The following is a 23,907-nucleotide window of genomic DNA, read 5'->3' on the forward strand; positions in this document are numbered from 1 at the left end:
GTATATAATTTTGATAAATGAAATTAAGTAGTTCAAGTTCATATATAGACAGATAATAGGTTTTATAAAATATAGAATTATTAAGATGCAATCAAACAAATTCATCCAAATTAAAATAAATATAAAAATTTAGGTAACACAATGTACACTTATGAACGTCAAAAATAATTACATATTAAATGCTTCTAATTTTACTAATGCTGCCAGTTCTTAAATCAGGGTGTAGTAGCAAAATAAAAAAAACTTAAACAATTGCCTAGGAAGGAATTTTTCGTTTTATGCAGTCTTGTGGTTGGTGCATCAATTTTGTCTTATAACGAGTACTATAATTATCGAAGCTACTATTCCTTATATTTTTCCGTACTTACAAAGTATTCTCATAAATGTATCTATCAATTACTTACACTTTGTAATTCAAATATGTAAACAAAATATGTAATTCTTTAATCTTCCTTCGCACTGACTCCCGTGGGGATAATCCGCAGATCGCTCTTATAGACCGCATTTGCATTACAAAATACAAATATCGATTTAATTTCAGCTGCATTACCCCACAAAATTACATTACTGTAGAGACAAAGAAAAATACAAAGTAAGAACAGAAAGTAAAATGGTTAAATGCAAACGAGTACCGATTAATGTAATTATTACAAAGGCATATTAATTTTTGCCATTAATGGAGTAAAAGTAGGTAACATAGATGTTCAACAATACAATTTAGATGCAAATTACAATAACATAGTAAACTAACAAGGCTGCGTGTAACTCGTACCAGTTCTCTTAGGTGCGCTTAAGTAGGAGAATTAAGTAGGTACATATATCGGTTTGAAATATTATAAAAAGTTAACTTTTAAAAAGCCGGCGTAAACAACACTCTCTACTATTTTAAAAAGCAAATCATCAATCATACTTATTTTAAAACAAATATTGCAAATGAATTAGATGCCTGCCAGCACTTGTCCCAGGCCCTTTTTTCAACTAGATAATCGCTAACTTTATCGTAAGACTTTTTATGTATTTAACACTTATACGGTGGAGGAAGACATCCTGACAAAATTTGCATACCTTAAACAAAATGGTCAAGGCTGGTAACCTTGGTCAGTAAAAAAACAAACGATCATTGAACAGAAATCTTAGGCACATATCTAAAAAGTTTTAAGACCATTGATTTAATCACGTAATCACTATTTATTTTAGAATAACTTTGAATTGAGATCATGTTTTCTTGTGTATCAGAATATAATACCTAAGCTACAAGAACATCTTTACTCGATAATGCAATATTTCGCTTACTTCGCAAAATTAGTTTCGTCCTACGTGCGCCTACGAAGCGGTGTCGTAACTTAATATTAATCATCAATTCTCGACGCTTTCAAATCGATTGTTCTTTGAATCGAAATAGATGTAATTAGCATAATTATCGATGTATCGTGATGATGCATACTGAGTGTTTAGATTTCAAATACCGGTAAAATAAACTCTATATTTAATATATGTATATCATTGGTCCTTTTTTAATTCTTTAAGTAATGCTTCGTTCGATTTGAGTATCAACTGAATTTTTATTTTTCTATAAGATCAAAATTGGTTTGACATTACTTGGGGGTTCATTGTTCTGAAATATAATTTTCACTGCATTTATTACAGTGAAGAAATCCGGTAAAGATAAAAATTCTGAATGAAATTTAAAAGAGATCACAAATGAAACAAAACGCAAACGTTGAATGTTCTTTGAGGATCCTCGTTAAAGTAACAGAAACCTTCGTGTCCTGTGATGTTCTTGTTACATATAAAGTGGTTATCTCATATTTATAGGCATATATCAAATGTAAACGGCTGATTCCTTCGGTTCATGGTTTAAGAAACGTTTGCAAATACAATTTAAACATATTAATAATATAATCCATTTAACAAATCGTTTTAAAATTAATTTTATGTTCACCATACAAGGCATAAAATAAATTTCCTTTGTGTCGAATAGCAATCGAAATATTCAAAGAATTAATAATAATAATTACTCAATCCAGTTTCGAATAGTGCTTCTTCTGACTGTCATTCAATGTCTAAGACTCCAAACAATTGGTTTATAAAGTCCAGATTGATTTCCATAATCATACACCTTTGAGGATACATTCGTAATCTTAATATATATATTTCTTGTGTGCGTGTGTATGTGACTGAACTCCTCTTAAACGACTGGACCGATTTAGACGAAATTTTTTGTGTGTGTTCAAAGGGATCTGGGAATGGTTTAGATTCACAAATTTGTCCGCTGGACAATGTTTTTTTAATTAATTTTCAATTTATTAGTTGTTGTTGATTTTGGAATGTTTTACATTGGATCCGACAGACGGCGCTACCATCGCAGTGTCAAATTTTAAATAATATTCGAATTTTAATTTTAGTCTGTCCCGAAATTTAAAAAAAGTTTTGTTATCATTGTGTTATATCGTGTGTGACCATGTGCTGGATCGTTAGATATTGTAATATATCATAACATTTGAATAATAATTTTCATCAAAATGGCTTATTAAAAATTGAAATTTTGAAATTAAAGACGTGTAGACAGGACAACGTCTGTCGGATCCGCTAGTATGTATATATATGTTTATCTTAATTTTAGCAAAAACAATTTACAGTAGATGGTTACTTTGTATGTAAAACGTTGCGTTTCAAAGTTTAATGTCATTTTATGATTTACAACGAAACAGGTCACATGGCTGACCGAACACAAAACATAATATTCACTAGTTGGATATAAATAACCAGCCTGTCACTTTCTGAAATTCCGTTTATTTATTAGAAAAAGCGTATTTAAATGCAAATCACTGCAGCGGTACGCGATATTTATCACAGGTGAATCATATATCATTTAACGAATACAAAATTTAAGGGTTCTCATGGCGGTATTTTATGGAAAGGGTTGGTTTTGGGTTGAAAAACTCTTCTGTTCTCGTGTCATGTGTTTGCTTGACCGGGCTAATCTGGGTACTAGTTTTCCGAATTACGTATATAAAAAAATATATTTCATTATCGAGGAAGGTACTACATGACGCTACAATCAAATAACCGTAGATACCGCGGGATAAAACACACGGGTCCTGTTTCCTGTTGTTTCTATTATATTTTATTTAATTAATGTTTCTCGACATTATCGTATTGGCAGAGTCAGAGATAATGTTTGTATTTGTGTAATAAATAAATATTCAAATCGACCACAAAAATCCCAAAGATGTTTACATTTTTACGTATTTTTTATCCTTTGGTTATTATTATAGGTTTTTATCAATAAAAAATCCAGTTATAACAATACAAAATAAAACGGTTCTAAAACGAATAATTTGAGATATGAGTGTGATATTTGCTTAATTTAAGTGATGCTTAAACAAAAGACCATAAAACTTTAAAACGCGTGCTCAACATTCGGTAAACATCAGGCGCAAAGCAAACAGTAATGAGTGACATCACCTAGTGAAGTTCTATAAGTGTAGTCCAAGTTAAAAGCTTACATTTTTTTTAAATCTGACAGTTTAGTTTTGGGCTTTTCTGTTCTTATTCACACAAACGAACTGGATGTTAGTTCAAGAGCAGTCAAATCATTTTTTCTGTTTGAAGTTTTATATTAGACACCGCTCAATACGACTTGAGATTTTAATTATAATAAGGACCTATTACCTAAGACAGCCCCACTCCTTGAAACTCAGAAGCGTCCAGGGACTACAATAGGCTTCATGTAAAAATTTTGGTCACCGTTACTTGTTGTTTTTGAATTCGAAGCACTAAAAATCTTTGATGTAAAAAAAATCTCAATATAGTAAATAAATTACCTTGATCTGGACCACTCTGCTGTAACGTGACCAGGGCTCACATCCATAAACGGCCCAGCCCTTTAACAGAAAAACGAGCTTGCTCTCCTTATTTTTGAGCGGAAGAACTATAAGTTCTTTTAGATATTTTTTAACGCATTCGGTACAATGAAGAACTTTATAAAATCCTTACGAACGCCAACTACATCCAATTCATAGAATGCAATGCGGAAGAGAGAACCCCAGTATTTACTAAACTCACAACCCGGTGGTAAAGAGAAACTCCGGAAGAGCGAGGCTTGGTTAGAAGCATGGAGTTGTCAAGGACTCTAAACAATACAAGCAATTGGATGCAAGAGGCACGAAATAGATTTCTATGATGAAATATACTTGAGGTGACCAAGGCTTACAAGGGGCTGTATAGCCAGTCATTGAGGATTATAAGACTAAAAAATTTAAATTAGAATGGATATTTTGAATAGGTCAGCCTCTTGTTTCCTACAACAACTCGCCTAAGTTAGTGAATTACACCACACCGTGATTGTTACACTTCTGTTTGCATATTAACGCAATAGCACTTACGAAACGCGAACTCAGCTGAATCTTCAGTTTTTTATTTGTTTTTAGAATTCTTTATGCCGAAAGATGTTGTGTAATTTTCAGAAAGAAAGTACCAAGTATTTACATAACGACTTATGTTAAAAGGTAATTTAAAATCGCAAAGTTTAGTATTAAGTGCTTTTATATCGTTATCATATTTAACTAATTTTGTTTCTGATGAGTAAAACTTTTTGTTGCAGACGACACAATGTTTGTTTGTTTTAAGAATCACTACAACTTAATTCGATACAAAATGATAGTTAAACATAAATGATTTATGTTTATCTGAAAAACAAATTCGCAATTCGCTGTAATTTACTAAAAATAAAGTATTAATTATTTAAACGTCTCTTAAAACTTAATGAAATTATAAATCTGTAGTCGTAGTCACGTCTAAGATTGAATTAAATTCTTGTGCACAGTTCCGGAATTACAGAATTGAATTAATAAATACTAGAAATAAAATTCGTGATTATTTACATTTTATTTTCTTACTACTTATAATTAAAAGTTTACAATTAATGTTTATTAAATAATTTATAATGACTAATGCAAACCTCAATTATTGTGACTTTAAAAATAAACGTACGAATTTAGGGATTTATTGTGTTATTAATTATGTTATCATAATTATCATAAACGGGCTAAAAACCTCCTGGCTGTTTGCCCCCTGTTCTATACAAAAAATAACGGCGTAAATCAAAAAAAATATGCATCGAAATATTTAACACACACATGGTTTTGAATATTACTTTTTACAACACTTAATTCATTATTCTTAGACTGCATAGTAGTATTTAAAATTAAAATCTTTTTTCTGCATCATCTTGTACCAAATTATTTTCACACACAAAGAAACAACGCAAAAACTATATCACTAAAAATCTATCTTAAGCTTTTTGGGTTAAAATGCTCTCAGCATTGCGTCTAATGTAACAGCAAGATAAAGTAGACAGTTTAATCTGGTATAAACGTGAAGTGGCGGCTGTACGGGCGCTTGAAGCAAGTTCATTGCAGACCACCTATTCAGTGCCACGTCGTAGAATGAAGGCTGCATGAAGCTCAGTTGAGGTCAACTTGGATATTTTGAATAGGTCAGCCTCTTGTTTCCTGCCCACCCAGTTGAGGAAGGTCAGGATATAGTAGTAGCGAATAGCGAGTAAGTAACGTTAAAGACAATTTAATTGTCTACTGGTTACATTACTTGAAACTAGATAGTATATTTCTATTTCATGATTATATTAGATTTAGACAAGACACAAAGAAGAGACCGAACTAGATCATCAAGACATAACTAAATCTTAGTTTATTATAAATAAGTTTTATATGAGTGCTATATATATAATATATATTGTTTAAAATCGACCTATTATTATTAAAAAAACAAATTTTATCTTTTATAACTAAAGTATACTAATATAAAGTATATTTATATATTATTAATTCATACACATTGCCAAAGATAAGTCAAATTAAACTCTCTTGATTCCTCTTACTCTATGATTTTTACTTTATGATTTTAATCGAATTCCGCTCTCAGTACAATTGCGCTCACGCCCGAGTCTGTATTTAAAGGATTATATCAAAGGCGTAAAATCTCAGATTATAGCATAACTTGTTATGAGTCTTCATTTTGATTGCACATAATTAGCGCATAAACTTTTATTTCATGTAGATTTTAATGCTTTATCGTGTTAAGACTTTCATGATTAAATGTAATAGCGTAAATCGGAAATATTATCAAAATGTTTGTAATACTATAAATCGGTATTCGGTAAATTTAGCAGACTCGGCCCAGCGTTGCTGTAGCTTAGGTTTTTGTTATATTACATAGTAGTAAACTATTCAAGGGAAACGGTAGGAGAACTTATGTGAAATATTGGTACTTTTAACACAGCGCCATCTGTTAGAATTGTATCAAATAAAAAACAAATAATTTGCAATAAAATAAAATTGCGACTATAATTAAAGATCTAAGCTATCCTATCTCTTAAGTTGGACCAGACTGCTCACGGTGTGCCAATTTAATTTAAAATCGGTTAAGTAGTATAGGTGTCCATCGCGGACAAACATCGTGACAGGAGATTTATATATATTAAGATTAGAAACGAGACTATTAAAGAGTCCTTATACAATAAATGTACTACTACCCCTACTCCAAAAAATACCGATTTTACAAAATCAATATGACAGTTGTCATTTGTCGATGAATTTATTTATAACGACAGTAAGATACGTTTTGCTTGTTAGAAATTGTCATGACGAATTTTAGCTGTAAATTCGTTCCAGAGAGTTCTTTGTTTGCTGATGATAATTGATATAGTAAATCAACAAATTAATCGACCTAGTTAAACCCGAGCCGAATTGAGTTCGATTTTACAAGTATCCGATTCCAGTAACCTAAATCATCGTAGCACATCTGGCTATAATCTAGATTTAGCTTTAAGATCAGTTTTATGGACAGACCGCAGACATAAACGTAGGACTTTTAATAGTCTATGAAAAGTGTACTCTTGGATATTTAGATATTGTACAAGCTTTAAAGAACTAATACTCGTCTCATATTCTTATACCTTTGAATATTAGAGGTCCGTTCGTCACTTGTTTATTAATAACACTGCCGGTGCTTCATTAAACATTAAAAGTCTCAATATTCCTCTTAGTATCGAACCTATGACCCCACGTAAGTCTTCTAAAATACTGTGTGTACCCGTTAATTGAAAATGTAGATAAACAATAAAAATAGACACTATTTACATCACAAATCCTTAACACAGTTAACAGGTAAAAACGTAGCTAAATCGAACTAACTCTGCTGGCCCTACGATCCAACAAGCCGTCTTGGCCTTGAAATGAAAATCTTCCAGCGCTCCTTGTCCTGTGCCACCTCCCGCCAAGTTCTGGCTTTTAGCTGGTTACCTTAGCGCATGGGCCAACATCGATCGGTGAATGAGGCTTACCTGAGCCTGACCTATAGAGTGAAGGATCTGCTGCAGGTAAAAAGTAGGTAGAAATTCTAAATGGACATAAATAAGTCCAATAGCTGAGAGAAGTTTCTCAAAAAAATACTACTAGAAACTATAAACATATAAAAAGATCACTATTCAATATACATATATTTGCAAATTATATGTATACTAGCGGATCCGACAGACGTTGTCCTGTCTACACGTCTTTAATTTCAAAATTTCAATTTTTAATAAGCCATTTTGATGAAAATTATTATTCAAATGTTATGACAATATCTAACGATCCAGCACATGGTCACACACGATATAACACAATGATAACAAAACTTTTTTTACATTTCGGGACAGACTAAAATTAAAATTCGAATATTATTTAAAATATGACACTGCGATGGTAGCGCCGTCTGTCGGATCCAATGTAAAACATTCCAAAATCAACAACAACTAATAAATTGAAAATTAATTAAAAAAACATTGTCCAGCGGACAAAATTGTGAATCTAAACCATTCCCAGATCCCCTTGAACACACACAAAAAATTTCGTCTAAATCGGTCCAGTCGTTTAGGAGGAGTTCAGTCACATACACACGCACACAAGAAATATATATATTAAGATTGAATAGTGATTCATAAATGATTGAGTAATGAATTATCTGGTCTAATTTATTATAAAATAAATGGAAATAAAACATTAAGAAAAGCAATTAGCATCAATAAATTTAATGCTGATTTTAAACGCTTGCAGAAATAATTTGGTAAAACTCGATTATGACATCTATAAATTATTAATCAGTCTATGTATTTAAGCTATTTGTCAGTGTAACATGTTATGTCTTATTAATGATAATTTGTAAAAATAAATTACCGACTAATGCGTTTAATTAAAAGCCTAAACCAGTTTGAACATTAGAAAAACACTCAGAATTGGAACAGTAAATTAAATATACTCGTATATTTCGACGTAGTTTTATTCTAAAAATTGAACTAAGAGCGTTTCATATGTGGCTAATGACGGAAATAGAAAACCGAAAGCGTCTTGTTCACAATCTGCATTAATTAAAATATTCAAAGATTTGAGTGATCTGTATTTATTAATTTTATTATACTACTGGCAACAGAGTTTATTGCCAGTTCTTCTCTTCCGTTCTACGCTTTTGATTTAAGAATTAGCAGTAATTATGAAATAAGAAGCATTTAATGTATTTTTCTTTTGTGACGGTCATAAGTTGTGTACCTATATGTACCTATATCCTGGCTTCGCACGGCTTGTTCTTAGAGCGACAGATTTTTTTTTCACTCCAGATACATATTTGTAAATTTATTCGTTACAAAAATCAAAACATCGCTGTATAATATTGGCAAAGATTACCAGAACGCAATTCTTAAAAAAGCAAATTAAATCATTCGGCTAGTCAACTTAAAATTTTTTAACGAATGTTTATTCCAACAAAACAATATTTTTTAGGTCTAGCAAATTATGAGGAAATATAATATTAAATTATTCATAATTATAATCTGGCAACACTGAATAAAAAATAAATATGTACGCTTTTATGGAATAGAAACTTGCATGAACACACTTAAGCAAAGTGTCAGCGAGAATAGCTACAAACAGCTACATACAGCTAAGTAATAGATAGACGGGAGTTAAGTATAATAGTAACAATAAAGTATTTATTCGTTAACTATACGTCCTAATAGACATACATATAAACACATTGCAAAAATGCGGATATCGAATCCTGATTCATCGTAACGAGAATCGAAGTACTATCGGTTTGTGACTAAGTGAAAATTAGTAATTATTCAAGGTCTCGGAAAACAACTTTATTTTACTACCTGCATTGATTACGTGTTTATTCATGTTAAAAAAGTTGAAAATCATGTGTTGGGAAGGTAATGCGGAAATGTCGAACAATTATTCGTAAATTATTCTCCTTTTAATAATATTTTTTAATAATTAAATTTTAAGGTTAGTTATTAGATATATTTTTAGTTTGTAATTGTATATTAATATAATTAAAATATTGTTATTGTTAAAGTTATTATTTCGTAAAGTATATACTATATAATAAAATTTTGACTTATCACCCCATCTGCATACGAAGATTATGGTTTTATTTAATCTCTTTTTAAAGAGGTGTTTATTTAATCTTTTCTTTATGTGTTTATGGTTTGTGTACGGGAGAACCTGGGCCATAGTTTTTTGCAGGAAAAAACCCATCTAATGCCAATAATAGCCAACTTCTTTGGTCACCATTAGGATGGATAGTTACTCGTTGTGTATAAGATTTTTTTTTTATCAGCCTTAGTTTATTCCTTACTATACTCGGATACCAAGTCAACTTAAGTGACAGTGAACAAGCGAAGTACACAATTCTATAATTAGATAGTAGCTTGAATGACAGCCGCGATAAGACTTCTAAATATTTTTTAATACAGTTGCTCAAAAAGTGGCATATTGCAGGGAGGTATAGCGTTCGGAAAGTGGGCTATTACACACTCGTGCTTTTTCTTTGCCATTCCCGCACTCGTGCGTTTTCTTTGCCAACTGTCAAAACAATGTGTATTAAAAAGAAAAAACCAACCACGAAGGTTTTATTAAAAAGATTCATAGAAGTTTTTATGATAGATGATTTCTAAATATTTTAATAATTGGATTCAATAAGTTCGGTTAGGTTTCTTTTCATTTCATATCAATTAAAAAAATATTAAAAAGAATTTTATAATATATGCAAATACGTATTTTTAAAAAGTTTACTAATAATTGGATTCAATAAGTTAGGTTAGGTTTATTTTATTTCATATCAATAAAAAAAATATTAAAAAGAAAAAACTAACCATGAAGTTTTTACTAAAAAAAATCACAGAAGTTTTTATGATTCATGCAAATATTTTAAAAAGAAGCTACTATTTGTTTCAATATCAGATTTAATGATTGGACTCAATGAGTTAGATTTGGTTTTCTTTCAATAAAAATAGTCTACTGAAGAATTGGCTGTATGGGCCAAGTTCCCTTTGCCTACCCAGAATGGGTGAAGAAAGAAAAAACAAGCTTTGCTCATATTCTTTGCGGTTGGCGCCATTTTCCAAAGATGTTCTTTCGAGTTGAGTTATTTGTTGCTCAAAATGAGTAATTTCGACGATATTTTATTTGAATGAATACCACCCGAACGCAGTATAATTGCATAAAATGCTTCGGAGAACAATTTACCGGATACATATAAGTCGCTACATATCTACGTGCAACGAATTTATTCCGTAGAGAGAATAGAAAAAAAGCAAATAGTTTAATTAAATTGCTTAATTTTTTCGCAACTGTATTAAAAATAGTCGTTCAGTACACGTGCGGTACCGTCATTGCAACTTGTTCCGACTGTCAACCCTCACCTTCGGCTGCGCCTCGGCTCGGGTAGACATTCGTCGGAACTCGTTGCAATGACAGGCTTTCCGCACTTGTAATGAAATATACTATTCCTTAATTTTTAAAACCATTCCAGACGGAATCACATAGATCTAATAAAATGATGGATACGGAACGATAATTATAATAATATAAACACGTAAACATAAATAGAATGTACTATGACTACAGATCTCTGTTAAATTTATATTAATGAATATTGTTTTGACGAATAAAAATCGAACTTAATAAGTCATGATATTATTGCTTATTATATTTTTTCTTACCATACGATTATATTGTTATAATTGAAGAGAATGTATTCTAGTCTAGTGGGTGACAGTATTGAGAATCGTTCTTAGCCAATACTAAAAGGTAATTTTGTCATCATTATTTATGTTTACTCAAAAGGTATTTCCAGCTAAATACCACAAACACATTTAAATGAATGCTTCATAATTAATAAAATAAACGAAGTCATGTTAAGTTCTCAAAGCCTGTGGTTAATTAAAAGGAAAAAAACGAATTCCTCAGTTGCAAATATAATTAATCACCGTAACAAACTCGCATTAATTAGAAGATAATTAAAGCGCTTAGTGGAAAAAACGTTCTAAGAAAGATGTTTTGATGACTATTATCTAAGTAGTATTTTTCCTTTAAAAACATAATGTTTTTGTTAGTGACTTATTTGCAAAAAAACTCCCAATTGGAGTTACTACGATACCTTTTTTCGTAGCCTAATACAACTTAATAAAAAACTAAACTTTTTTAAGGACAATGCTGACAATAAAATACGAATTTGCACACAAAACATTATAACTTTAAAAAGTGTTAAAAAAGGTATCGAACTGACCATGGATGAAACGTGCCTTTTCAACCAAATACGGTATATCAACATTCCTATACCCAGTTACCGCTTGCCTTCAATAAATTCTTCTTAAAATCGTTAATCTTATCATAATATAGGGCTAGTTTGCAATTGGCATTAATAATTCTTTATATGGTCGGGTTTGTGGGACCTATATCAGTCAATATGGTTTACATAACGAATTTATTGCCTGAGCAAAGCGCTCTCAATATAATAAAGCTCATTGAATATATCCAAGTGACGTTAATTGTAATGTTAAAAGAAGTTTACCTCTACTATTTAATACTACCTAGTATTATTAAAGTAGTATTTTATTAGTATACCTAGTATCATATAAATACCCCACTTTGGTTTATAAATAAAACAAAATAATTACATTTTAATCAGTTGTTATTCGGTTTTCAAATTTTGAATGTACTAATGTTATGTTAAGCTATTTCAATATAATATAAAAGCATTCGTTGTTTATTTATTTTGATTGTGTAACAAAAGGACTTCAATCAAAACTCTTTCAGTTAAATACAAATTTTAAGTTATGCAATATTGCAGCGACTTGAATACTGCAAAGTGTCACGCTTCCGCAGTCTCGCTATTCCTTGCTTTGAGCAAGCTTTCAGCTTCAAGAACGTCCCCTGTAAGAGTATATTACAATTTTAAATGTAAGTGTTGAAGTTTCCTCAACACTTATTTAGACGAAGAGAATATATGAGTTCAGCTCTTACTATTTGTCTTTGAGATTTTGTATACACTACGAACTCATGAATTATTTCAATTTGCTCTCCAAGCCTCAGTTGAAAATGATTTATATAAAAAAAAATGTGAGCCGTAACGGACCGCCTGGCAGATGTGAAACATCGACATTATTTTGTAAAAGTAATATGCAGAAAAGAACAGACTGTGATAGGAACCAGGTGAAAGAAAGAACTTTATTAGACACAAAATACATTAATGTTTGTATAAAGTAGAGTGCACTGGCTCCCACACTAGGATTCCCTGTGTTGTGGGCAGCCAGTCTCTTCCTTTTACATCTAAACGTTATTTAAATAATTAATTTTACTTAACAAATTTATATCTATACTATTTTTGTACAATAAGAATGTTTTCTGTATCAGTATAGGACAGCTTAACAAGATATTGTTTGAGTTTTTTAGTAAAAGTATATAAAGGTAAATATGTCATAATGATAAAATAAAATATTACGATTTTTTTTCCAGATAACGATGACTATTTGTTGAATAAACATTATTTTCATTAAATATTTTTAATGTGAAATTTACTACTGCATTTAGACTGTATATCATATAGCGTGGCGACGCGTCACCACGGCATGCGTCGCCACGCCAGAAATCGGTTTTACGTGCGGCTATAGATATTTCACATCAAGAAAACATACATTTTATATAAAAGTCCTAAGCAACTATGACAACAAATTACATCTAACCTTAACCTGCACCAGTCATCACCAATTATAATAATTCCAAGTAACTTACAATTATTCAAATAAATTACCCTATCAATACTACACCAGTTTTTCCTAACTCGGAGTTCCACGGCTATCGGTGACGTGTCCAGTGATTAAAGGACGTAAGTACCACTAGTTATGATAAACACTGATAATCTCATTCTAGAGCAACGCCTCAAGTGCTCGCGCGTTTGTTTCGAGTTTGATTTTTAAAAATTGACAGTGACAGATCATTCGATTCAACAATTAAATAGGTGACATTATTTTCGTAACTGAGAAGGTTTATAACAGATTAAAGTGAGCAATTTGTATGCACAAAATTGGAGACAGGTAGTTAAAATTAACAACACAGGTTTGTTGTGTAACGTTAGAAAATTTAACGTTTCGATTCGTCGAAAACGCTTGTTAGTGTTGTGATCGGGTTTCTTAAGAAAGTGTTATGATTCAGTGTTTATGGAGATGCGCGAGCGCGTGTGCAATCGATTTTTAGTGTTTAGTGTTCGTTAGCAAGAGCAATGAGTGTTCCTAATTTGAGCGCCGACCAAATTACAGGTACTGTTTTAATACAATTTTTATACATTAGTAACGTTGCACAATCTTCATAGTAATGTATAAATAAATATCGCATTATTTTTAAGCACTGTCAAAGATCTAAAACAACAAAATATGACACCTAGAAGCAAGTTTTACTATGGTATACTTCGATGTTTTTTATATGATAAGTGGATAAACGCGCCTACTAAACAGCCACGGATGCGTTGCTGTCGTTTATGAAAGGAGTGTGTCTCTCTTTAATATTTGGATTTTTTATAATTTACATTAAATTTCAGAGTTTCGGCACTCGTTAAAAAAGAACCATTTATAGGTAACGGAGACCCTGGGCTTGATATCTGGTTTCTAGGATTTTTACCTAGTTGTTGATTAAGAAAAGTATCTATCTAATCAATATAATCGTATCAGTCCCATGCCTGTCATGTATTCAGTACAAAAAATATTAAAACTGTAAAATAGGACGTAGTAATTCTTACAATAAGTTCCTCGTTAATAGATACTACTTGTATAATAATACTACAACTACTGACAGATAGTTAAACGATAAATAAATAACCTTGATTAAGTACATCTCCCAAATATGTACATTGCACAAGATATTTTAATAGGTTTTTGAATAAAACAAATGACACAATTAGATTCGTTAAAAGCATTACTATCAGATTGATGTTGGACCACAGACGTCCAGATGAAAGTACGTTGTGAAATTAGAATTTTAAATGCGCTTTGGTGAAAAATCGACTCAGATAGTTTAGTTTGAAATACTGGAGATGGCATTTTGATCTTTATGCACCCGAAGTACAATTTTGATTAAAAACCATCTCGTATGCGGACTATTGCAAATAAAATGTTGCCAGCTTTACAAATGTTGAATATACATTTTTTTTCTCCTTACTTTATATTCTATCCATCGGTACCATTTATCGGAACCCCTTCACTGGTAAAGGCCTTATACAGTGTTTTCCAAATATCTATCATCTATCCATGCCTATTTTTCTCCATTCGCTTCCTGCTAACGCTTCTACATCTTCTATCCACCTTTATTTAGGGCGTCCTTTTATATTTGGTCCTTTCCATATAGTTGCCCTTACAGTCCACTTCTGTTTTAAAATAATATATATAACCTATATCTTTTTCGTTATTTTTTTGTTTTGTTTTTACATTTAATAAAAAATACTTATATATAATAATTTTAAATACTAAAATCCTTGAGCTTTCAACACTTTTACATACCACATCCAGTGACTTTTCTCAGTTACGTAGACATTAGTAAACGTCAAAACCACAATACTTGTGATCGACCGACACGTAACTTCGTTGTCCATTATTACATGACCCTTACAAATTGAACCTCAACAGATATAATCTTTTATTGTAGACATTTTGAAGGATCATATTCACTGGTAGTGGATATTTATTAGACGTACTAGGCTATTTAAGAAAGGTTTCGCTGTTTGTTTTTGTTTGTCATTGCGTAACGGCGTGGAATTTTAATGATCGACATCACGTCACTTATGACAGGCTATTGAACCTTTTTACATGTGTGCCGTAAAAAAAATATTCCTAAAAGATAATTTAATGCCCTAGGGCGATGTATATCAAATACGAAGTAACATTTTCTTCTAAATATTGTTAGTTTCTCTAGAAAACATATTTTACATGAATTACCGTTATATTATAGATGTAATTAAATAATAGATTGTAACATATAAATTCATTTAATGGAACTTAACAATTATGCCCTAATATATAATTAATGTACGACCAGAATTGATAAGCTAAGAATTCATTATATTTTATTGATACATATAGAATTAAGAAATGTAATGCGAATAGAAATAGATTTCTTCATGTTTTATTTGAAACATTATCGTTTAATAATAATTGCATTTTGTTACAGAAATCGAAGCCGCCGAAGCTTGCAAATGGCTGCGAGCAGCTGGTTTCCCCCAATATGCGCAGATGTACGAAGGTAAGCGATTGCGTAGATTAAAATCATCAGATGGGTCATGAATAGGTCACCTGGAATTTTGCAATTTGATAAAAAAACATTACAACCATGCCGTATGTATATTCCTTTGGGATACACCATATTAAATATAAATTTGAAATAAGTCGTTTATATATATAATATAATAAATAAGTATTGATTATAAACTATACTTAGATTTCACAAGTTTATGTAATTCAGATTATGTGTATGACTAAAAATTGTATTGATGCTATCATAAAATAATACATAACCATTAATTAGCCAGTAAAAGGTAGTTATAAATTAATTGTAATAAAAAATAACTATATAAAGCGCAAATTCGGCCCCACATGGAGTACTGTTCCCACCTCTGGGCGGGTGCTCCCCAGTACCAGCTCCTTCCACTTGACCGTATTCAACGAAGAGCGGTTCGAATCGTTGACGACCAAACTCTCTCCGAGCGGCTTGATCCTTTGGCGTTGCGTAGAGATGTGGGGTCTCTCTGCATCTTCTACCGCATTCACCATGGAGTGTGTTCAGAAGAGTTGTTCGGATTAATACCTGCAGCTGAGTTTCATCATCGCACGTCGAGGCAGAATACGAAATTCCACCCGTATCACCTCGACGTCCGCCGTTCCACAACTGCGCGTTTTTCTAGGCAGTTTTTGCCGCGCACCACCACTCTGTGGAACCAGCTGCCGACTGAAGTATTTCCGAACCAATTCGACTTAGGGTCCTTCAAGAAAAGAGCGTACCAATTCTTAAAAGGTCGGAAACGCACTCGCGAGCCCTCCGGCATTGAGAGTGTCCATGGGCGGCGGTATCACTTAACATCAGATGAGCCTCCTGCCCGTTTGCCCCCGGTTCTATAAAAAAAAAATCTAATTTCTTATCGTCTAAATTATATGTTAAATATTTGGTACAAAATTTTGGCTGATTCTAAAATAAAAAAATCCTTATTATTCATACCAAACACTGACCTCTATCTCTTAAATCACCCTGACCGTTTGATCCGCTAACAAATGCATACAGCTGCGCGGGCCGCGCGAACCTGACCTGTCCCACGAATCTATTAATCATACTTACTGTGTTGTCTGCTATACACAGAATGTTCAAATATATGAAGCTATAATATTCATGAGCTTACTTTTAAAATGTCATAAAAAATTTACATTTTTTTACTCTCTTCAAATTTACAAATGCAAATATGAAAATTTGATAGGAGGTGGAAGAGAAGGAAGATTTTTAATTCTACCTGTTGAAAATCTGTTAAAATAAATTACGCAAATTCCTATAAGTGAAATTTGGTAAATTGGTAGTTATTTAGTTACCTTTTTTATAAAAAAAAATATAAATATGACCTTTTGCTAATATTTTTAATCATTCTGTATATAACGTTCAACTGTATCTGACTCTATAGATGATCTGAACATAAATATACGTATAGTACAGAACATAGACTAACCCAAATCCTCATCAATTGACAGCCTTCGCCATTCTAAACCATTGATTGGATGGATGAAAGTTATTATTTGACATCAACATGTTCTTAAAAAAACTTTATCGTTTATAAATTACTTTACCATACTTATAAACAATATTAAATTCTTTGAATATTTAACCTCTTTTTGTCTTTGTGTACGGAAATAATCACATGCTATTTTTATTGATAATTTCCGCTAAATAAATATGTCATATGTAAATTTCTTGTAGTTAATTTGTTACGTAGTAGAGTATTATATGATAGGGTAATAAAAGTTAATAACTTCTGGGCTGAAATATGCTTACGTAAGGTAGAAAATTATGGAAAACTTGGTCATTTGTTACTGAATGAAGCGAAGGTTCATAATTTAATAACTAGATTATTCTAATAAAAACGTTGAGAAATTTAACATATCTGTACATTTAAATAGATGGAGCGTATTTTATAAATTACACAAGAATAGGATGTAAAAGAGGATTTACTCTATAACTATAAAAATTTCTTGAGTGCAAAGTTACATCAGTGCTAATACGTATGAAAAATACTTACGATTCGATACGGAAATGACTCACTGATAAAAGATATCCCCGAACTATTCAATAGTACATAGAATTGTAAGCCGTATTATCGTGTATAGCTTAGTATTAGATTTTAATTGGAAAGGTTATACGCAATCTAATGAGGTTTTAAAGCTTTCTACCAAAGTGTTAAGTTTCATTTCCATCGGTACGTTTTTTGAGTAATTCTTGTATCAAAAATTATACAATAAATTATTCGTAACTCAAATAAAGACCAAAATTATAACTATATTACAAAAACTTAATTTGTGTAAGACATGCTTTATTAACAATTTGTTTTTATATTATAAAATTGTGAAAGTCATGTCTCCAAGTTGATAAAGTTCGTGATGACAATATAAAATTTATTATAAGTATTAGTATAAGGACGAAGTGAGCATAATAGGGAAGGATGCGCAGTCACTCTCTTTGTGTCACACATTCCTCTATCAATAAACAATTAATGTGAATTGGTAACCATATAGTGATAACTCTCTTCTTTTTTTCGAAATTGTGCATCATTATAAATGAAACGATAAATTATTTCCTTATGAAATATAAAATATAAAAGTTTAATATAAAATGTGTCGTTAATATTTTTATCAAACAAACTCTCTCACGACTTTTGGGTAAAGAAAATCAGTTCCTAAATAAATAAAGTTTAAAAGGGATAAAAACATTTAAAAGATAAGAAACGCCTTCAGATTTATGGTAATCTTTGATAAGATAAATTGACTCATCATAGTTGATGTTTCCAAAGTTTTATAACATTGCTTTACGCCTATTTTTTTTAAATTCTAAATAATAATATTAATTAAAATGACAGATCTAACATTTTTTCTGAGATGTTCTTCGCTGAGTCGAGAAGATGCTAAGTATCGCTCTATCCATTGATATATATTAGTTACTGGATATATAATCTAATCAAAGAAAAGTCGTCTTTAAATATCTACTTATACACAGTCCAAACCACGAAATTCATAAAAGTAATAAAACAGTAAAGTATAAACTATAAAGCTTTGATTATTTTCAAAGATTTTACACGAATCTTAGTAACCGTTAGGACATTGTCACAGACTCTATTGTTTAACTAAATACTTTAACTGCATTTGCATACTACTTAAGAACTATTTTATCTTTAGAACCATTTTAGAACGGTATTTAAATGTCATAACTTACCTTTGCCGCCACTGTTCAAACAAAAAAAGGACAGTATTGTTTTCAAATGACGTAATTTACTTAACATTTTGTAACAAAAAAGGTTATAAAAAATGTAACGAAAGTGATCCTCATCATCATACAAAATATCATTTACGTCATGCCTTTACCAAACAAAACATTAAGACAGATTAGAGTTATCGCTTACAGGTAAGCGGTTGTTTAAAATAATTTGCTTTTATTAAAAAAACTTCAGCAGAAAAACAACGTTATTTAATATATAGTTGAGGTCATAATCGATCAGCTAAATTTTCGCGCCAAAGTAGAAACAAAATAAAAACGTCACAGATTATAAAATGTATTTCGACATACGAAAATAGATCTTAGAAAAGGGTATTATAGATGTAGCATCTTTGAAAATGGAATAGCATATTTACATCATGGCATGGGGTCTATTTGACAGGGAACGAAAACAGATATGTCAAATTTTTTATCTGTGCGATTAGTTCAGGTACAAACTGACACCAGACAGTGTTAAATTGTGTGGCGGCGTAGGAGCACATTTTGTGGTTTCTAGTTGAGTTGTGTGTTGCGTTTAATAGTTCATTTCTGTGTTACAAAAAAGTGTTTGAAGTAATAATTATGGTAAGTCGCAGGTTGGTGTGAAATTGTTTAGACTGTTTATCTTATTTAATGACTACATATTTCATAGGTTCGTGATACGAAAAAGTTTTACCTACTTTATGAAATTTGTATTCATACTAATATTAATTATTTATTATATATTATTTTTTTCTGGTTTTAACGAATTAAATGAAAATATTTTTATTTCGTTAAAACCGTAATGTATCTCATTTTCCCGATTAATTTACAACAAAGCTAAAATAAAACGGCAGAAAAATAAACTTACTATTTTATATTTCAAAAAACACAAAAGCTTTCATAATTTTACATAAGCAACGCCTTACTATATGATGTACCTTTCCAGCTATTTTTGAGTAGTCTATATGTTTATGGATATAAAAAAAAATATTTTACATAATATGCACTGCACACCTACAATATCCTTAGCGCAACATCACAATATGGAAAAGTTGTGGCAATATTCTCGTCGACTTTAATATTTAGATACGGTTCGTTAAGTGCCTGATAAAATTCCGAAATCAAAACTTAGTGACAAGCCCGTAGGAGTATTCCATAGTAAATGAGGCGCTTTGATACGTGCGTGTAATCGTGTTACGTGTGATGAATGTAGTTCATTAGTCCAATTTTTTACTTTTTCTGTGTCCGTTTACCTTTGAGAACATTGCTTATATTAAAATTGTTAGAATGTCCTTTTATACTAAGGCACAATAAAGATATATCACTGAAAAAAGCGCATAATATATGAATTGGCCGAAAACCTTTTTAGAAATACAAACAGTTTGAACGAATAACAAAACATTAAGAATGCTTGGGAAACGTTTATCAAGCGAAATAGTGTTATGAAACTTTTTACATAATTTTGTTATCAGGTAAAAATATGTACCAACAGGTAAAGATAACGATACTACGTTTTTTTAAACTACACGTAAAATATAATAATTCGTCTATGCTACATTTTCATAAAATCACTTTTTAACCCAAACCAAATAAAAAAGACATCTCGATTCTATTCAATAGTGTTTTAAAAATATTTTCATACGTCGATGTTGATTAAAAAATTCGTATTCATAAATTTTTTTTTTTCTTTTTACTTTCTGATTTGTAAGCATATTAGCATGTAAATGACTCCAAAAGCGGAGAAGCCGCAAACGAGCTTATTTACAAACAATTTTGTCCTTACTTCCTTTTAACTGTATTATATTTTTTCCTTCAACCAGGCTTTAGTCCCTTACAGGAAAACCTTTTTAGAACCTTTTATCCGTTTATATGTATAATTATGTAAACGTTATATAATATATATTCGTTATATTTTCATGATTATTACAATATAAAAATCAACATCAAATTACAAGGAATTTATGAAGGATTTTATTGCAAGCAACTAATTAGTTTAGTATGAGGTTTGCATCGTATCTGTGTTAGGAGGGAAGTAGAGCGATCAATCTTTAGCACAGTACTTATTTGAATTGTACGCACATGTGCTGTATAACCTTGATCGTTTCGCGTTAACATCACCTTTGGTATAAGTTCAAAGTGTACGCGATTTACATTATACGTACCTATTAGTCGCTTTTTTATGTTCATGATCAAATATATACCATTCTATTGTAAGTTGTCAAATCGCAAGCAATTACTTTTATTCACCATCAAGAATAAAAAAAATATTATTCTATTTAAATATACGGAAAACGCGGTGTCTAAAATCTAATAAAATTAATAATTTTCTCGAATTTTAACCAATTTAAAATATTATATTTTACTCTCTTGAAGCTTATTTTGATTTTATTATTTCTTTAGTCGTATTATTCATTATTGAAGATCGTGCTGGTGTTGCATAGCTTCTTATTCAGAAACGGTGTCATAAAATGAGGGTTCACTAACCCGCTGCCGCTCATCAACTGTATACCACAAATAACATTGTAAGAGTATATCATGACCTCAAGACCTCCTCATGTGGGTTCAATTGAATTGTGGAAGAATCAAATTGACGGTGCATTCGCAACAAACAGCATATTGATATTGTTCGAGTTGAATTATTGCAGGCTAACAATGTTGTATTAGTTACGGGTGTAGGTTAAATATGAATTATTGCCCTATAGAATCAGGTCCGTAATTCAGGAGATGAATATCAAAAATGTTCTAAAACAATTGAATTTGACAGTTTCTTAATCTTAAATAACCATTTAAACATTAAATATCTAGGACTAAGTAAATGAAATTATTATTTTTATGGTTTGTTTGCATGTTTACGTCAGTAAGCGAGGCCAAAATATTACCCATATAGGTCATTTTAATTAACGCACTGCCAGTAATAAAAACCTTACAATTATAAGTTTAAATAAAACGCAGATATAATATTACGATGTAACATTATTACGTCTGAATTAATCATGGTTTCTAAGAATTTGTTTTAAATACGTAGATATGAGATATCTATAGATCTTGAATAGTCTTTTGTCTATCTGACAGGAGGTCTGTCATCTATTTGATGTTAACACCTTCAAGTTGTTTGTTTCCTTCACGATTTCAATAATATTTTTGTTAAAATCAATATCAGGTCTAATTATGAGCATTAAGTTACTCGCTCACAAGCTAATATAATACAGAAAATATGAATATTTGACTACTTCATTAATCATTCATTCATTATTCAAAAGCAATCAAAATCATTCACTTGTTGAGTAAAAAAACAAATAAACGGCACACAGAGGTATCCATTTATGAGTTAATCGAATGTTCGGCTCACTGCCTCCCAGCCAGCCAGCCTTTGTGATATTCAATTGAGTACGAACCCTATAATACGTAGATCTATAGGTTATGAATTCGTTATATTGTAAATTCGAAATTTAAATATTTTAATGAGATTCGTCGCTCCCTTTTTGAAGGTTTTAGGGTTCATTAATTAACTATGACTAGATAAATATTAAATTATTTGTTGGACACTTCACCATCAAGATGAATTACAAAGCAGGGATATTTTTAATGCGTATTTCAATGCTGTTTGCTCTATAAGGTTTAGAAAAACGATTAGTTTTCAACATCCAATTTCTTCCTTATGACTTATTACTTGAGCTATCTAAAGGTAATTCTGTGTACATACACAAATATTAACCTTTAGGTTTAGAAAATATTTTATTTTGCATCATCCCTGAGTAGCCTGAATGACGCAGTATAGTGTCAGTTAATTTTAACCCATGTTCGCTGAACCATATCGCACGGCCGAGAGAGTCCAAGCTTTCATCCTAAACGCTCAGGCAAATTGAGGGATTTGCAAAAATTGTGTTTCGAATACGATACAAAATGTTCAGTGGATTGTTCATTGAAAAAACATGAATCTAGGATAGGTTCCTAGGATTGGCTTTTTACACTTAATATATATTGAACCTACGCTAAAATGAATTAAAAAGTATTAAATAACAATATTTCTTATTTCTATTGATTTTTCTACCTAAAATACATTCTTCGATATGCTATGTTTTGGAAGTCACTTCACATTTAGTTTGATATTATTTATTGACATAAAACGTTGTAAAATCTAGGCTATAATCATGATTATAATAGTTTTTATTAATTTACCTTTTCCGTCAAAAATGTTTCCTATTTAAATACTATTACGTCATCAAAGTAATACAATCTTTTGTTAAAGGCATTAAAATTTGATTAACAAAACAAATATTAAAGTGTAATGTTATTACGTAAGATTATTATGATCTTGACCTTCGCTCGACATTTGTACAAATATTGTCCATTATCGCCTACAGTGAACTATTATGAGGATATATTTTAATGTATTAGAATATACTGCTACTTTTCTAATTAAAGATTTTATTAGTCGAAACCTCTCAATAAAACTTAGCCGCTTAAGAAATAAAATCTATTTAGAAGTACTCTCGATATTTTCTCTTTTCTTGTAATATAAATGTTCTATACGAATAAACGCAAGGGCCATTTGTGACCATGGATAAGCGAGATACCCTTTCCTTTCTGAAGCGAAAATAATTACTAATTGCAGAACATGAAAGGCTGATTAAATTATTTTTAATTTTAACAAACGAATGCTTCTGGATAAAAAGCCTCTGAAATTTATAATGGCGTAAAATGTTTGAATGTTTAGAACAATGTTCGTATTTGCTTTCGCATATTGAGTTTTAAAGTGAATGTCAGAAACTAATTGTTTTCGCAGTGTAGAGTAGCAGTAGGTAACTGGAAAACCAGAAACACGGGTGAAATTTTTTCGTAAAGTTTTTGAAATAGACATTCTCGTGTTCAACGCAATATGAACTAGCCGAGTTATTCAATGGCGTTTTGGTTATACGAAAAACTTTCAATAAACACGTACGATTGGAAATTTATTTTAATAGTAACACAATTATACAACTGTCATTAGTTACACAAATTCTGTTCTTTTCTCGAATTTTATAGGCTTTATTGA

General features: G+C 30.9%; 1 protein-coding gene across 5 annotated transcripts in view; it reads left to right on the forward strand.

Moving 5' to 3' along the window:
* The window catches only part of LOC110992453 (rho GTPase-activating protein 7), a 174,774-nt gene that overhangs the window by 116,047 nt on the left and 34,820 nt on the right, over positions 1–23,907 (forward strand). For 2 of the 5 annotated variants that reach the window (XM_045628510.1, XM_045628511.1), the window contains exons 1-2: positions 13,286–13,660; positions 15,561–15,632. In XM_045628510.1, the coding sequence (XP_045484466.1) occupies positions 13,624–13,660; positions 15,561–15,632 (109 nt within the window). In that variant the 5' untranslated portion in view covers positions 13,286–13,623. Of the gene's footprint in view, positions 1–13,285; positions 13,661–15,560; positions 15,633–19,363; positions 19,476–23,907 lie in introns of those variants that run through there. The other 3 variants (XM_045628508.1, XM_045628509.1, XM_045628512.1) reach the window with 2 other exon arrangements.

The sequence above is a fragment of the Pieris rapae genome, chromosome 6 (genome assembly GCF_905147795.1).
Source record: "Pieris rapae chromosome 6, ilPieRapa1.1, whole genome shotgun sequence".
In the NCBI taxonomy this organism is placed as follows: domain Eukaryota; kingdom Metazoa; phylum Arthropoda; class Insecta; order Lepidoptera; family Pieridae; genus Pieris; species Pieris rapae.